General features: G+C 41.0%; 1 protein-coding gene across 1 annotated transcript in view; it reads right to left on the bottom strand.

Annotated features, from left to right (window-relative positions):
- Positions 1-2,277: 2,277 nt before the first annotated feature.
- LOC126278833 (odorant receptor Or2-like) overlaps positions 2,278-18,325 on the bottom strand; it is a 34,139-nt gene continuing 18,091 nt past the window's right edge. The window contains exons 4-6 of the mRNA XM_049979109.1: positions 12,498-12,602; positions 8,328-8,489; positions 2,278-2,357 (exon numbers count right to left, since the gene is read on the bottom strand). Coding sequence (XP_049835066.1) covers positions 2,295-2,357; positions 8,328-8,489; positions 12,498-12,602 — 330 coding nt within the window. The 3' untranslated portion in view covers positions 2,278-2,294. The remainder of the gene's footprint in view (positions 2,358-8,327; positions 8,490-12,497; positions 12,603-18,325) is intronic.

Raw genomic sequence — 18,325 nt, 5'->3', positions numbered from 1 at the left:
CAGATGTACTCCTGACAGTCATGTGGATGTAATAAAGAAAAGTGCAGGGCGTGCTATGTTTAACAAAGTTAAAATCTGTAACACGCGTTCAGAGGCATGCGAGAAGAGAAGAGAACGTCGGTCTTCTCTTACGTAAATCCATTTTCCAATGGGCCAGATCTTTCTGAGAAACAGTAACTTTGATTTCAAATACTGGAAAAGATTATCAGATGCATGTGAATGGAGAGACTGTACAATGTGTGGGTGAAGCATTCCCTAGAAGTCCACGTAAATCCATTTGTCACGCTGGTAGCCCTGGTCGGTCCCAGTTGGACGGTGCGCGAAATTGTGCATAAATGTCTGTGGTTGCGTTCTTAATCCTATTTCTGCACCACAATAAGCCTGAGGATCACTGCAGGTGATGTGGTCTTGCTGTTGGAATGTTGCGTCGTATAGATTACCTCAAAGCACAGCTGTTGAGCGATGAATCTACATTCCACGTCTTTGGTACTTTTAACCAACTATCGAATGTGGAGAGGTGAGAATCCAGGAGAAGCGACTGAGTACGAAACGGACAACCAAAAATTAAAGTGTGGTTGGGATTACATAAGGATGCTGTGATTCGTCCATTTTTGCGGAGTCTACAGTGACGAGGTACACCTATTTCGACATGTTGGTGAAATACGCAGTTCCACATACGCCCCCTACCGTCTTTTTCCAGCAAGATGGTGCCCCACCGCACTGTCTTGGGGACGTTACCACATTTCTCCATGAGACGTTTCTTGAGTGTTGGATCGGAAAGAGTGGTCCCACTGCGTGGCCCACTCAGTCTCCCGAAGTTTCTCCGCTGGATTACAGTGCGTGGAATTTTATCAACGAGATTATTTACAGAAAGAAAGTTCGAAATCTGATAGATTTGAGACGGTGTATCTACGATACGTTAGAGGACATAAAGCCTATCTGCCTATCAACGTGTGGCGAAAAGTGGAGCTACAAACGATGCTCACATTGAACTGTACCAACATGCATAAAAACTGAGAACGAAATTTTCAGTCTGCAGCAGAGTGTATGCTGATATGAAACTTCCTGGCAGATTAAAAGTGCGTGTAGACCGAGAGATGTGTACAACAGTGCATCTGCAGGAAGTGACGGGAACACTAGGAACCAGTAGGGCCCATGAATTCTACAGTTAGAGAAAAGTAATGGTACCAAGCACAGCAAACCTCTCACACACGTATACTAATGCGAGTGTATTTAAGAATACATACATCCATATTTAATTGGAATTTGTAAGAGACTGACTTAAATTCAGAGAGATGTGTACAACAGTGCATCCGCAGAAAGTGATAAAGATTACAAAGACGATCTTTACCTGTGTCCTATAAAATCTTCCCCTATGAGATTGGATATTCAACGTCGAAGGTCTAGATATATCATTGAATCGTATTCTATTCTCCATACGCACCTCAAACTGCAGTTGACCCGAATAGGTTACTGTTTGCGTGTTGACCAGCATAATCAAGTGTATTCTGACGAATAACGCTTTATCCTGTAGTACAGTAATAACCGCATCCGGTTTCGACGTTATAGTGGTGATCAGTCAGATATACAACACTGTATGCACGTAGATCCGAACATCATGTCTATGTTACTAGAGCACTTTATGCTACATCTGCCGCACCTAAGAGGGTTTAAGCTCCAATAAAAGCCTATCTTTACGCAGTTCTCGAAGCCATATTCTAACAGAACAACGACCAGTCGTCACATTCGGTGGGGATATGAAAGTCTTCTTGTTCCTAACAGGGTCCGTACTGAGTGACGCAATTTCTCGAACATTAGCTTAAAAAAATTCTTTTCCTGTGATGAGAAATCGCTCTCAACGAATGGTATGTTGAGTTATTAGTCATACGAATCTGACAAATCGCTACTCCTTAGGTTGACAAATGTGTTAGTTACAGTGATAGGTAAAATAAGTCGGATGATAGAGGCCAAAAATCTACTTTATTGGTTGAAGGAAGCTACGTCTAGTACATTTTCACTCAACTTATTCATAAATCCTCTGCTCAGACAAAAGTACATTTTATGAATTGAGTAGTACTGCTTATGGCTGTATCTGGTCCAGACTATTTTTCATATTGGGCACGCCGTTCGCATGCACGTTTAAGGAATTTCTCTCTGCCGCTATACTAATTTACGGTATTAAATTACGCAAGTGACGATTTCAGAAAAAAAATATACCGTTCCTTACAATTACTAATGTAATCTACTTCTGTAACCGAAGAAAGTGTGAAAGCAGTGATCCAATCAGAAGTGCGCTACTCCTCTTCATTCTTGAAATTTCGTAGAATTGCGAAAAATGAGTAAGACACATTGACGACCTGCAAAAGAAAAAAATTATGGGTAGCTGATTTCTCATGTATTGAGTTGTTTGTTAAGAAATACACCAGAGTTTATTATTACACATCGACTGTCTCTAACACCACACCTGATACAGCCTTTCGCACATGATTATGAGTTTTTAACGCATTACGAAATGACAAAGGTAATGTTTAGTTTCCTTACTGTTGCTCGTATTAACTATTCAACGAACGTAACATCTTCTGGCAATATAGCATTACATTTAAAGCGTTTTCAAGTGTAGACTGGCCACAGCAAGGAAAGCGTTTCTGAAGAAGAGAAATTTGTATCATAGTGTATAGATTTATGGGCCAGAAAATCTTTCCTGAAAGTATTTGTATGTAGTGTAGCAAAGTGTGCAAGAGAAACAAGGACCATAAACAGTTTAGAAGATAAGAGAATACCAGATGTCGAAATATGGTGCTACACAATAATTCTGAAGATTAGATGGGGAGATCACGCAGCTAATGAGGAGGTACTGAACATAATTGGGGCGAAGAGAACTTTGTGGTAGAACTTGGCTATAAGAAGGCGTCGGTTCGTAGGAAACGTTCTGGGGCATCAAGGGATCATCAATTTAGTATTGGAAGAGATCATGGACGATAAAAATTGTATAGAGGGAGACGTACAGGGAGATGAATAGGTTTGGACAGGATAGAGAAGCATGCAGAGTTGCATCAAACCTGTCTTTGGGCTAAAAACCACAACAAGATGACCATTTACCAGTAAATAAGTTCACAGTGATTTGTAATGTTTTAAGTATCCGAAGATAGGTGTTTTTTTAATATCAGTGATATTAGTACTTTGCGTGTCTCTGTAAGAGTCACGTCAGAATGCTTCTCACTTTATCCTGGTTAGCTAAGTGCTGCAAACACGGCCATCAAATTATCCACTTAAATGATACGATGTTCTTTACAGCATTCAACGTCGTTGTCTAGCCTGCGCTGTAACTAACTTTTTAAATTTCTCGCGAATATCCTGCCGATACGGTTGCGCTATCGGTCGGAGGATGGAATCACTTATCGTACAGCCGTTACGGTGCCTTCCATGACCTCCAGCGGCGTACTTCGGCCCTACATAATGCAACCCAAAACAACAGGGAACCTCCACCTAGCTGCATTCACTAGACAGTATGTCTAAGGCGTTCAGCCTGACCAGGTTATCTCCAAACATGTTTGGTTGAAGGCATATGTGACATTCATCGGTCAGGAGAACGTGATTTCAATCCTGAGCAGTCCATTCGGCTTGTTGTTGGGCCCATCTCTACCGTGCAGCATGGTGTCGTGGTTGCAAAGATGGACCTCGCCATGGACGTCGGAAGTAAAGCTGCGAATTATGCAGCGTATTGCGCACAATTTGAGTCGTAACACGACCTCCAGTGGCTGCGCGAAAAGTATTATTCAACATAGTGGCGCTGCTGTCAGGGTTCCTCCGAGCCATAATCCGTAAGGAGCTGTCATCCACAGCAGTAGTAGCTCTTGGGCGGCCTGAGCGAGGCATGTCATCGACAGTTCCCGTCTCTCTGTAACTCCTCAATATCTGAATAACTTCGCTTTGGTTCACTCCGAGACGCCTGGACACTTCCCATGTTGAGAGCCCTTCCTGGCACAGAGTAACAACGTGGATGTGATGGAACAGCGGCATTGACCGTCTAGGCATGACAACTACAGAGATCACAAGCTGTGTACCTTCTTCCTGGTGGAATGACTGGAACTGATCAGCTGTCGGACCCCCTCCATCTAATAGGCGCTGCTCGTGCAAGGTTGTTTCACAATCTTTGGGCGGGTTTAGTGACATCTCTGAACAGTGAAATGGACTGCGTCTGTGATACAATATCTACCTTCAGATGTTCTGGGAACTGGGGTGCAGCAAAACTTTTTTCATGTTTACATAAAAGAATTTAAAATAACATTTAGAAAGATCCAAATTATGTTATCTAATTACTTTTTAACTATATATTGCAGTTAATTTACTTAACCATCATACTTCTCAAATGATGATGCAGTTAGGTGGAAGTTCTGCCCACTTTTCCCTTGTTATTAACCTTCCTTTGTTATTAACCGTAACTGTACTGTAAATCTTTGTTCCTATCTACCTGTCAATTGTGTGGATTAATTGTGTAGTGGTTTTAATTCTTCGACAGTTCTGTAGCAGTTCATAATAATAGCAAGTCTAACACAGTTAGATTTTCACCTGACTGAAGTTATTCAGTTTCATTATTTTACTGATCCACTTGTTCACTGAAAACACGTTTTCTGTAATTACGTTTGTTAACTGACCATGACCACTTTTTAGGATCACATTTTCTGTTTCTTACTATGTTGTGAGCAATTACCTCATCGTTTGTGTAACAAACTACTCAACATTTCATTTTTTGTATTGTAGTAATGATCGTTGTTGAATTGTGTGTGTCACTTCACAATCTATGTATAATACGCAGTATGGCGTTACGAAGCTAATCATGATACAGCAGTTTGTAGCCAACGGTGAATGTTCTCTTACATTGTAATTAATTTTATCTGATTGAATGCAGATCGCTTGTAATTTTGTTGACAACAAACGATAACCACCAGCTTGGGTGCTTTAGGTCATGTACATGTTCGAAGACCTTGCGTCTTTTTTAACATCATTTTTAATGACATATGACCATTCTGTGAAATCAACTTTAACCTTCCTGTTACATTTTACACAATTATTTTTCAACTATGTTGTATAATTATTCACCGGCATTCATAGCTGTCAAATGACGAGGTACTTTAGTGTAAGTACTATCAACGGTTCCCTTATTATTGTGAATACTTAAGGTTTTGACGTTGCTTGTAACGATTATGATCGCACAGTCGTCTATCGCACTGGACAGGGACCAGATACTACGTTCAAATGTTGACTTCTGTCGTGAGGCTGCCCTGTGTTCGTGGTCTGCGATACGCAGCATGCCTTGGCTGCTCGCCATACTTCCAGCATGTGGTAGGCAGAATGTATTTGATGACAGTTTTGGGATGTGGTTTTTAACATTACATACAACCAGACCATTTGTGTCATTACTTTAGCAAAACTCGATTAGGATTTAGTACAAAGCTTTTGTCAGTATAAATTGCTTATTTGTACGTTCAGATGCTGTACGTTTTGCGTATAATTCTTTTTTGTTTAACTGGAGGCAACCTGAAGGTGCTCAACGGTCGAAACTAGTCGTAACAGAATAAATGTAAATAATACTGCTGAGGTAGTTTTCACTAAACATAAGAGTGAACTATCGTGTTTAACATGATCAATATTGTTAAATGGTCAAGATTGTGTTTTTAAATATTTGACAATGGTGTCACTAGAGAGACAATGTTTTCTACGTTTTGTGAAACGTAAATGCTAGATCTGTGTCATTTTTGCATTACTTTCTCTGTTTTGATGTCCTAAGTTCTACAGAAAGTTCAAGTAAAGTGTCGATGAGGCGGGTAATACAATAACACACTTCGTCACTTCCCACCCTGGAACAGTGTGTGAAAAAAGGAACACAAACATTTTATTCGATATTCTTAGATGAAAAAAGCTATATCCAATGCTCCAGAGAAATAGATTCTGATACGCTGGAGTCACTAATGATATCAGTGAGATCACTACACAAGCTACGATAGAAGATTGTGTTATTTATTTTATTAAGTTTCTGGCTTACTCCAGTTAAATGCCGAGGAACAACGAACACAAACATGTTCTTGATAGAAGTTCAGGTTGGATACTAATTTGTTAAGTGATACCTAAGGAAGTTTCTGAAAAAGGGTTTTGACAAATATTGCACATCGCTAATAATTTTAATTATGTATCATCCGATATGTTTTTCTACTACTTTTTTCGTAATGTTAGGTAATTTTTGATCTTATGGTTAAGTATCTGATTGTTTCCCATTTTTTTTCAAAATTACCTTTCGGCTGCTATAAGCATAACAGGTAACCAAGGAACGATTCTTCAATGGTTTTTGTATGTCCATCCTTCGGATAGATGGTTTGTGGAACTTTGGTCGTTAATTTATCTAATAAGATGAAAAAGCTGCAGCCGTCGTTTCGGATGGTGTTTTGAGTCGTATAATAAATAATATCAAACCGACGAGTGCAACTGTTTCATTTTATTTCGTTTTTTCTAACAGTAACGCTAAATTCTTCTAGTACTGCTTTCTTAGATAGCATGTTCAAGTCAGTCAAACTACCTCTTGTAAGACAAGAGAATTCTAGAAAGCGAGTGGCAAGTTCTCTTAATCACAAAAATTGTGCTTATGTGGTGGCTTTTAGACAGCATGTCAATGCAAAGCTTGGCGTTTGCATTTGAAAAAAAAAAAAAAAAGTATGAACTATCTGACATATCGAGACATGTTTAAGAAACTCACCATAGATTTTCACTGACAAAATAAACATCCTACCACGGCAACAATCCAGATATATGTCAAAATGCTTCAGAAGAGGATAAAGTATCTTACGTCGTCGAGGTCATTAGAGGCTAAGATCACATAACATGAGATAGAGGGATGGAGCAGCTTATTATCTTTTCAAAGAATCGTCCTGATCATTACGGAATCTAAGGAAAACCTAAAGAGGTGTCTGAGAGGTGGAAGTGAACCCAGCTCTTACTGAAGACGAATGTCGTGTAATCACCCTTTCGCCTTATCAGTTGATAAAATCCTTTGAGAATATGGAGAGGACGACCAATTACGTTAGCAAATCCTTTGCATTAAAGGGATTTAAAGATCTGGGTTCCAGAAAAATAAAAGAGATGGCGTCATCCTTCCGACTGAGTCCCTAGAAGCTCTCTAGAATGGGTGTAACATAGGTAGTATTTTGCCACTAACAGCAGATCATATTTGGAAAATTCTAGGTTCGAGAAATGTTTGTGGTTAAATTTTATAGTATATGAACTTCAGATCATGTTTCACTTACAGAATTTATGAGTGCACACACCTCAGACGTTATTGGAATGCGTAAGCATGTTTACGCATATTAGCTTCTCGTCCGTTTCAGCATTGAGTAAATCTGCATTACTAGGTTGCTCCTCCGAAAATGTAGTCATCTTACTGCAAAGAGCACAAAAAATTAAATGATAGTATGACGCCGCCGGCCGAAAGGCCCCATCCGTGGAAGTTCGGCCGCTGAGTGCAAGTCTTATTTCAGTCGACGCCACATGGTGCGACTCGCACGCCGGGGATAAGAATGAAATAATGATGAGGGCAGCACGACACCCAGTCCATGAGCGAAGAAGATTTCCAACCCGGCCAGGAATCGAACCCGGGCCAGCTACATGGTAGGCAAGCACCTAACCATTTTCCAAAATCTCATTTTTGTTCGTAAATGATCGTTGTATTTGTTTGGGGTCGACGTCCTGTGACAGTTGTTTAAGTTCAGCATTGATCCATTAGTTCGTTTCTGTAATTACAAAGGGCAGCTAATCCTTTGAGCGGTCACGCTGAGCTACTTTGCCGGCTAACCACTCAGCTAAGCAGGCGGACTGTAACGATTGCTACACTATTCGTGTGATGTGCATGACGTATGTACGTCACAGCGACACGATACCTCGAGTGTTGCAGCCCAGCTATGGAAGCTTGAAATCTGTCCAGGCAAAAAAACTTTCAAGATTCGGTTTTTGAGCAGTAAGAGTTCGTATTCATCGCAAATGTGGTACATTTCTTTTGCAGTGATTCAGACTGCCATCTGGACAACAAACTCAGCAGTCTTGCTGCAATTAACAGTAGCCTCAATTAATATTTCTGTGTTCGAGTACGAGGCAAGAGAAGTTATTATTTCGCGTCAGTTAAGTACTATGAGAAGTATCGTACAGAAGGATGCGTATAGAGTTGTACGGTGCGAATGTGTAAAAGTGATGCGGTTCAAAGTAATAATTCTCTTAAATACTCTGCACTGTACGTGGAACATGAATTATAGAATTATTGAGAAATACCAGAACAGTCTCCTTACCGAGACAAAGGACTCCCTGGAGAGTGGGAAGAATCCACCGGCTGTGACGCGCAACGGTCGCTGCGCTCGATGCATCAGAAGCAGCAGCGACCGCTTGAGGGACAGGGGGCACTCCTGCAGTGACGTCACGGCGTCGTATGCTGCCAGGGCCAGATTCTCGCTCTGCAACAGTCCACCACTATCTGCAGGAAAGTCGGTGTAACTCACAGCGATAATTTTATTCATCACAATTTTAACATTAAAATGACATGTATTTCTGACATGGGGGCAATCTGCAGTGTATGGTAACTGAAGAATACTTCACTAGTCAAGATCGCTAAAAATGCATTTTGTTGGATGGTTGGTTTCTACAGACCTATGCTGCCATCATCGGATCTTATGTGTTTTGATATTGATGGATAATATGTTGTATAGGTTCAAAAGCGTAATAACCGGTGGAGCTAAGAACCAGTGATGCCACCATAGCTCTGGCGTAACCGGTCATCCAATAAAACGCTTTTTCACCGATCTTGGGTAGTGAAGTAAAATAAGTTGAAATTGGAATGTCATATATTACTACATTCTCCTAAGCAGAGACTTTCAACTTCCCGATAAAAGCTTCAGAAGCTATTAAATCTGCTACTTAATACTGCCAGAATCACAATCGAAATATAACATTTTAGAAATCACTATACTCATTATTAAATTATTATTACTCACGCTAAAATAGTAGGGAGCGTGATACAACATATAACAGAAAGTGAATTACAACTGATGACGGTAGGGCTCAGTTATCGGACGTATGGTATCTATTTATTCCCATATTCAGTTTGACTTGAAACAGGAGATGAAAAGAGATCTCTTTTATATGGCATAAATACCTACTTCTACTCTGGAACATAGGGTGTAATGATATGAAACTTCTGGAGAGTCATTGTTTGCTGAACTGCTGAATGCATCTATACCCTACCCTCCTTCGGAATTAGCGGTCGAGTAAATACTTGACCGCTTCTCTGAAAATACACTCCTGGAAATGGATAGAAGAACACATTGACACCGGTGTGTCAGACCCACCATACGTGCTCCGGACACTGCGACAGGGCTGTACAAGCAATGATCACACGCACGGCACAGAGGACACACCAGGAACCGCGGTGTTAACCGTCGAATGGCGCTAGCTGCGCAGCATTTGTGCACCGAGGCCGTCAGTGTCAGCCAGTTTGCCGTGGCATACGGAGCTCCATCGCAGTCTTTAACACTGGTAGCATGCCGCGACAGCGTGGACGTGAACCGTATGTGCAGTTGACGGACTTTGAGCGAGGGCGTATAGTGGGCATGCGGGAGGCCGGGTGGACGTACCGCCGAATTGCTCAACACGTGGGGCGTGAGGTTTCCACACTACATCGATGTTGTCGCCAGTGGTCGGCGGAAGGTGCACGTGCCCGTCGACCTGGGACCGGACCGCAGCGACGCACGGATGCACGCCAAGACCGTAGAATCCTACGCAGTTAACTACCCTGGCCAGCAAGATCTCCGGATCTGTCCCCCATTGAGCATGTTTGGGACTGGATGAAGCGTCTTCTCACGCGGTCTGCACGTCCAGCACGAACGCTGGTCCAACTGACGCGCCAGGTGGAAATGGCATGGCAAGCCGTTCCATAGGACTACATCCAGCATCTCTACGATGGTCTCCATGGGAGAATAGCAGCCTGCATTGCTGCGAAAGGTGGATATACACTGTACTAGTGCCGACATTGTGCATGCTCTGTTGCCTGTGTCTATGTGCCTGTGGTTCTGTCAGTGTGATCATGTGATGTATCTGACCCCAGGAATGTGTTAATAAAGTTTCCCCTTCCTGGGACAGTGAATTCACGGTGTTCTTATTTCAGTTTCCTGGAGTGTATATTCCAGTGTGAGGAAAACTGCACTATTCACAAATACAGCTCCAGAAGCGAAACATTATTTCCAGCAACCAGTAGTGAACCTAATATACCGTCTCTGAAGATAAAATAGTACAGCTAAAGGTATTAACTATTCGATAACCAGCCAGGAAAATTAATTTCCTGATATACGCCAATCCATTTTCTAAGTAATACTCATTTTTTTTTTTTAAATTCCCCTACACAAGTGATAAATGCTTCAAGGAATTCATCTATAATATTACATGCCTGCATTATACACTCCTGGAAATTGAAATAAGAACACCGTGAATTCATTGTCCCAGGAAGGGGAAACTTTATTGACACATTCCTGGGGTCAGATACATCACATGATCACACTGACAGAACCACAGGCACATAGACACAGGCAACAGAGCATGCACACTGTCGGCACTAGTACAGTGTATATCCACCTTTCGCAGCAATGCAGGCTGCTATTCTCCCATGGAGACGATCGTAGAGATGCTGGATGTAGTCCTGTGGAACGGCTTGCCATGCCATTTCCACCTGGCGCCTCAGTTGGACCAGCGTTCGTGCTGGACGTGCAGACCGCGTGAGCCGACACTTCATACAGTCCCAAACATGCTCAATGGGGGACAGATCCGGGGATCTTGCTGGCCACGGTAGTTGACTTACACCTTCTAGAGCACGTTGGGTGGCACGGGATACATGCGGACGTGCATTGTCCTGTTGGAACAGCAAGTTCCCTTGCCGGTCTAGGAATGGTAGAACGATGGGTTCGATGACGGTTTGGATGTACCGCGCACTATTCAGTGTCCCCTCGACGATCACCAGAGGTGTACGGCCAGTGTAGGAGATCGCTCCCCACACCATGATGCCGGGTGTTGGCCCTGTGTGCCTCGGTCGTATGCAGTCCTGATTGTGGCGCTCACCTGCACGACGCCAAACACGCATACGACCATCACTGGCACCAAGGCAGAAGCGACTCTCATCGCTGAAGACGACACGTCTCTATTCGTCCCTCCATTCACGCCTGTCGCGACACCACTGGAGGCGGGCTACACGATGTTGGGGCGTGAGCGGAAGACGGCCTAACGGTGTGCAGGACCGTAGCCCAGCTTCATGGAGACGGTTGCGAATGGTCCTCGCCGATACCCCATGAGCAACAGTGTCCCTAATTTGCTGGGAAGTGGCGGTGCGGTCCCCTACGGCACCTCGTAGGATCCTACGGTCTTGGCGTGCATCCGTGCGTCGCTGCGGTCCGGTCCCAGGTCGACGGGCACGTGCACCTTCCGCCGACCACTGGCGACAACATCGATGTACTGTGGAGACCTCACGCCTCACGTGTTGAGCAATTGGGCGGTACGTCCACCCGGCCTCCCGCATGCCCACTATACGCCCTCGCTCAAAGTCCGTCAACTGCACATACGGTTCACGTCCACGCTGTCGCGGCATGCTACCAGTGTTAAAGACTGCGATGGAGCTCCGTATGCCACGGCAAACTGGCTGACACTGACGGCGGCGGTGCACATATGCTGCGCAGCTAGCGCCATTCGACGGCCAACACCGCGGTTCCTGGTGTGTCCGCTGTGCCGTGCGTGTGATCATTGCTTGTACAGCCCTCTCGCAGTGTCCGGAGCAAGTATGGTGGGTCTGACACACCGGTGTCAATGTGTTCTTTTTTCCATTTCTAGGAGTGTATCATTGTTTCCTCAGAAAGTATTAGTGACCTATCGTGAGTATGATATACTCAGTAACTATGTTCTGACTTCATTAGTTTATCAGTAATGCTAAAAAAACTAAAATAAAGAAATAAATTAAATAAAGTAATAAAAGTGACATTTATCTTGTACCATATTTCTCTCGACATTTTCCCACATTCCATTGTTACACATCGACATGACTTACATTAGTATAAAAACTTCTGTCACGATTGGAAACAGCAGATGTTTTGATGTTACAGATGTTTTCATACTACCCATTTCTCGTCTCCTGCTACGAAAAAAAACAACCTACATGTCCTCAAACCTGATAAGGCTTCCATTATCGATTAGTGTGGGAGCTTTGTACTTTACCCTTACTTTATAAACAGGCATATTTAATGGAGAATCCGTATTTCTGAGTATTAAATTTATATGGTAGTGGGTACATAGAACTACAAGCTCTTCACTTTCATGTGTGCCAAAATGTTCCTGTTACTATGAAATAATTTGTATGCTTCAACTAAACTTGATAGTTAATTACGACCACCTGCTATAGCTAATCACATGTTCCTCTATGAATAACTCACTTCTGTAATGAGGTCATCTCCAAACCAGCAGTAAACAAAGAGCTCAGCAAGCATTGCAAACAAGTAGCAGATAAACTTCCCAGTTTGTTGGAGACCATTGGCACTCTGCAAAAGAGGTAGTATTAGACGAAAGAAATCTTAGTACCATGTACATTATCAATGGTGTATCATCAGTACCTTAAATGTTACATTAGCCCTTAGTGTTGAATTAGCACAGTTTTGCTATTTTGAATTACCACACAAAACATATCTATCTGTATTAAGCAATTGTACTATCGAATCCCTTTCTCTATCTTGCCATACTACCCTCTATTACAAATTGCTTCAAACTAAACTTTGAATTGAGCTACCATGATAACGAAGTTAAAGTATGTAGTAAAAGTTATGAAAATTACAACTTTTATAGTATTATCAATAAAAAAGGAAACAATTGGATAATATCTATTCTATTTTCATAATCATTACTACAGTAACAACCGTACAATAATTACATCTATAGACATTAATGGGAAACTAATACTAGTCATCAGCATACTCAGAAAAATATTATGAAACAGATAGGCTTGTTAAAAAGTCCAGTACAGTTCAAGAGAGAAAATGATAAATCAGTGGATGTGAAGAAAGTGGAAAATGTGGACATGGGTAGAGGAACTTCGATGGTGAGAGGGCTAACAGAAATGTGGTGGATCGAGATGGAAGCAAATTATAATCTGAAGGGGCATATACTTTTCGAAAACAGATGAGATTAGAGTCTTCAACAGGTTGTTAGTAGTTTATTTTAGATACTTTTGAGACTACATCTAGAATTTATAGAACAGAGGCTGATAATATTATTCCCTTCTTAGTTGTTTAATGTTGCTGAATAACAGAAGTAAGGTTTCAGCATCATCTGTGGACTAGTTATTTTCTGTGGGCCCTTTCAAAGTAGATCTGTTGTCCATGTATTGTCTAAATGACAAAATCCTTCTTCTTTCCTAGCATCGGTATATTTGCTCTTCGAATTTTTATGGGTTGGATGTCACGTAATTTCAAGAAGTTGTGAACTGGTTCTTGTGATTACCTACACTGGTTTTGAAACGAGGCTCCCTGCACAGCCATATATTACTGGTTTGGGATTTCTTGAAGGCGTTTCTTTTCATCTTTGAAATCTGAAAGAGCCAAATGCATATTTTATGACAAAACCTGTCATAGTATCTTTAAGATGATACATGTTTGTGTCTGTACCAACTTCCTTGATAGTTGAGTATTGTGATACGACTATTTGGTGTTTCACAAGTGTGTATGATTTCATGTTTCTTGATTCCTTTCTTATTGAAATCAAATACTTACTTTAGTGGAATGTAATTACCCTTTTTAACCAGAAAGACAAATTCCACATTTTGAAAGTTACATGGTGTATCTCCAAATCATTTCATTAATATACAAATCATAACAGAATTTTCATTGAGCCCCTCACATCAGTATGATACTGCACGAAATGAAGTGTATTCTGCCATATTAGCGGAATTCAAATAATCAAACACACATAACGCTACTGCATTAGAATCTTTCAGGACCTCGTATTCTCTCTGCATGTAGGTATTTAAATTTTCAGGTCCAATAGATCTTTCACTGTTCCTTATAACGGCAGTGAATTTGAATATATAGAACTACTTAGAGTAATAGATTCATTTATCTGGTAGTGGGGGCTGTACTACGATATTTTTCAGTCAAATGACACTATTAATTTTGATAAATCTTCGTCTTGTAGGAGTTCAAAAGAACACTTTAGCACGAGCTTTACATATACACAGTTGTGCCGCTAGGGCTGCATGTTCTGTCATGTCTTTGGCTGAAGAGGTCCATCCTTAAAGTTGTAAGCTCAAGGAGAACATGTCTGATCTAGGAGATCGAAAACCCAAGTTATAAGTGGTGCTGAAAACAATTATGAAATAGTTTTCCCTTACTGTCAGATTTTCTTTAACCCACATATACAACCTGCACAGTCGTGTGTTGTTTAATTCTGAAGGTTTTCTGCCCTGTGCCAGGTCAAACATTCGAGTTCTTTAGTTCACGTAAAGATAAGTTATCTCATTGCGATATTTAAGCTTACTGTTAAATATATCAGTTTCCTTTATGTATTACTCAAGAAAACGCGAAAAGATCGTAAGGTCGGTTTGTAATATTACATTGACATATGTTTTGGCACAATTAACATAGAGAATCCCGCTTAACTGTTTCTTTCCAACAATTTGAGTTGAACGTGTTCATTCACTGTGAAGTTCATATTTTCGGAAAGTAGCGTAGATCTTAATCTGTTTGATCTAGAATACAGAGTTTTTACATATATTAAGACAGAACACAAGCACAAAAACATTGAGACCAAAAGATTTCTTAGTGATCAGCACATAGAAGAGTGGGCTTATGAATTAATGATGAAAAATAGTTCACTTTTAATTATAACTGTGTCTAGATCCGCACTGGGAAATTTTGAACTATTTATGAGGTATCCCTATCCTTTACTGTACTCTCTGTCAGAGAGTAGTGAGCAGTTAATAGTCTATGGTGACTTCTGTTCAGATTTTCTAAATGATTCTGCCAGAAAAATTTATGCGGAAAAATATTTCGATCCTACAGTTTGGTCTCAGTGATTAACTTTCCAACACATTTGGATAAACACAGTACGACCTTAACTGAAAGTTTTTTCTTTGATGAAGCACAAGCTAGAAAATAACAATGTACTGTTAGTTAGGATAAATTGCACAGGGCATTAGAGTGTCGCACTCCTAAGTGGGAATTACAATCATTAATGACTCCATAACAAATGATTTTAGAGTACTTTACAGGAGATGACATGAAATGTAATTTACAATGAAACAAAATTGAATCTATTCCATGATAAATTCACATTATTATTTGAAAACAGCTTTCTGCATAGGCTAATCATAAAGGATACTAATCAACCAGGTTAAAAGCCACATATCACTAGAGGAGTTGAGATATTATGTGAGGGCAAAAGCGAAATTTGTCTTTTGACTGGAACAAGTAGGGATCTTGGAGTAGTAGCATACTACAAAAACTACTCCAAATTGCTAATAAAGGCTGGGAAATAATCATTGCACATACCAGGAATCAATACTTTTCACAACAGATTTAATGCAGTATGGAATGTACTGAAACGAAAGTAAGGACTACCACCCACAAAACGGGACGGTATCAAAGCTGAACGGAATGGTTTGGGCTATAAATGATGAATCACAGGCAGCAAATACATTATTAATCATTTCTTAAATGTAGTACAAAGGATGTGGACAAACAGCTCAAGAGCAAACTCACAGGTGTTGCTGAAAATGTAACGTCCAAAAAATTGAGCATTATGAATGTATCACCAACCTCTTCTTCTGAATTTAAAATAATGATACTTTCTCTCAAAACAAAAGCTCTTGTGATGTTGGTGACATTCTCAATAGATTACTTCCAGCGTAACGATCCCAGTCTCATCTGAAAAAGGGAATACATCACTAACTCAAGGCACTTTTTGTGAAACTGAAATATGCAGTTGGTAAACCCCATTTTAAGTAAGGTGATAAGAGATATGTCAATAACTACCAATCTGATTCACTGCCGACAACATATTCCAAAATTTTTGTAAAGGTGGTGTATTCTGCAATAGCAACAGTAGTACCCTTAGTAAATAACAGTGGGTGTTTCAGAATGATAACCCTAGGGCACCACGGACCTTGCCGTTGGTGGGGAGGCTTGCATGCCTCAACGATACAGACAGCCATATCGTAGGTGCATCCACAATGGAGGGGTGTCTGTTGAGAGGCCAGACAAACGTGTGGTTCCTGAAGAGGGGCAGCAGCCTTTTCAGTAGCTGCAAGGGCAACCGTCTGGATGATTGACTGATCTGGCCTTGTAACACTAACCAAAATGGCTTTGCTGTTCTGGTACAATTGAAAAGACTGGGGGAAAGTAATACATTAGAAGAAGAATGGGTGGCTTTGAGAGATGAAGTAGTGAAGGCAGCAGAGGATCTAGTACGTAAAAAGACGAGGACTAGTAGAAATCCTTGGGTAACAGAAGAAATATTGAATTTAATTGAGGAAAGGAGAAAATATAAAAATGCAGTAAATGAAGCAGGCAAAAAGGAATACAAACGTCTCAAAAATGAAATCGACAGGAAGTGCAAAACGGTTAACCAGGGATGGCTAGAGGACATATGTAAGGATGTAGAGGCTTATCTCACTACAGGTAAGATAGATACTGCCTACAGGAAAATTAAAGAGATCTTTGGAGAAAGGAGAACCACTTGCATGAATATCAAGAGCTTTGATGTAAACTCAGTTCTAAGCAAAGAAGGGAAAGCAGAAATTTGGAAGGAGTATATAGAGGGTCTATACAAGTGCGATGTACTTGGGGACAATATTATGGAAATGGAAGAGGATGTAGATGAAGATGAAATGGGAGATATGATACTGCGTGAAGAGTTTGACAGAGCACATAAGTACCTGAGTCGAAACAAGGACCCCGAGTAGACAACATTCAATTAGAACTACTGACAGCCTTGGGAGAACCATTGATGACGAACCTCTACCATATGGTGAGCAAGATGTATGAGACAGGCGAAATACCCTCAGGCTTCAAGAAGAATACAATAATTCCAATCCCAAGGAAAACATGTGTTGACAGATGTGAAAATTACCAAACTATCAGTTTAATAAGTCACAGCTGCAAAATACTAACGCGAATTCTTTACAGACGAATGTAAAAACTACTAGAAACCAACCTCGGGGAAGATCAGTTTGGATTCCGTATAAATGTTGGAACTCGTGAGGCAATACTGACCTTATGACTTATGTCAGAAGAAAGATTAAGGAAAGGCAAACCTACGTTTCTAGCATTTGCAGACTTAGAGAAAGCTTTTAACCATGTTGATTGGAAAACTCTCTTTCAAATTCTGAAGGTGACTGGGGTAAAATACAGGGAGTGAAAGGCTATTTACAATTTGTACAGAAATCAGATGGCAGTTATAAGAGTCGAGGGGCATGAAAGGGAAGCTGTGGTTGGGAAGGGAGTGAGACAGGGTTGTAGCCTATCCCCAACCTTATTCAATATGTATATTGGGCAAGCAGTAACGGAAACAAAAGAAAAGTTCGGAGTAGGTATTAAAAACCATGGGGAAGAAATAGAAACTTTGAGGCTCGCCGATGACATTGTAATTCTGTCAGAGACAGCAAAGGACTAGGAAGAGCAGTGGAACGGAATGGACAGTCTCTTGAAAGGAGGGTATAAGATGAACATCAACAAAAGCAGAACGAGGATAATGGAAAATAATCGAATTAAGTCGGGTGATGCTGCGGGAATTAGATTAGGAAATAAGACACTTTAAGTAGTAGAGGAGTTTTGCTATTTGGGGAGCAAAATAGCTGATGATGGTAGAGGTAGAGAGGATATGAAATGTAGACTGGCAATGGCAAGGAAAGCGTTTCTGAAAGAGGAAAATTTGTTAACATTGAGTATAGATTTAAAGATCAGGAATTCGTTTCTGAAAGTATTTGTATGGAGTGTGGCCATGTATGGAAGTGAAACGTGCATGGTAAATAGTTTAGACACAAAGAGAATAGAAGCTTTCGAAATGTGATGCTACAGAAGAATGTTGAAGATTAGATGGGTACATCACATAACTAATGAGGAGGTATTGAACAGAATTGGGGAGGAGAGGAGCATGTGGCACAGCTTGACTATATGAAGGGATCGATTGGTAGGACATGTTCTGAGACATTGAAGGATCACCAATTTAGTAGTGGGGGGCAGCGTGGAGGGTGAAATTCGTAGACATGGTCCAA

The sequence above is a fragment of the Schistocerca gregaria genome, chromosome 6 (assembly GCF_023897955.1).
Source record: "Schistocerca gregaria isolate iqSchGreg1 chromosome 6, iqSchGreg1.2, whole genome shotgun sequence".
In the NCBI taxonomy this organism is placed as follows: Eukaryota; Metazoa; Arthropoda; class Insecta; order Orthoptera; family Acrididae; genus Schistocerca; species Schistocerca gregaria.
The sequence above is the reverse complement of the archived record's forward strand: the minus strand, read 5'-3'. Positions and strand labels throughout refer to the sequence as shown.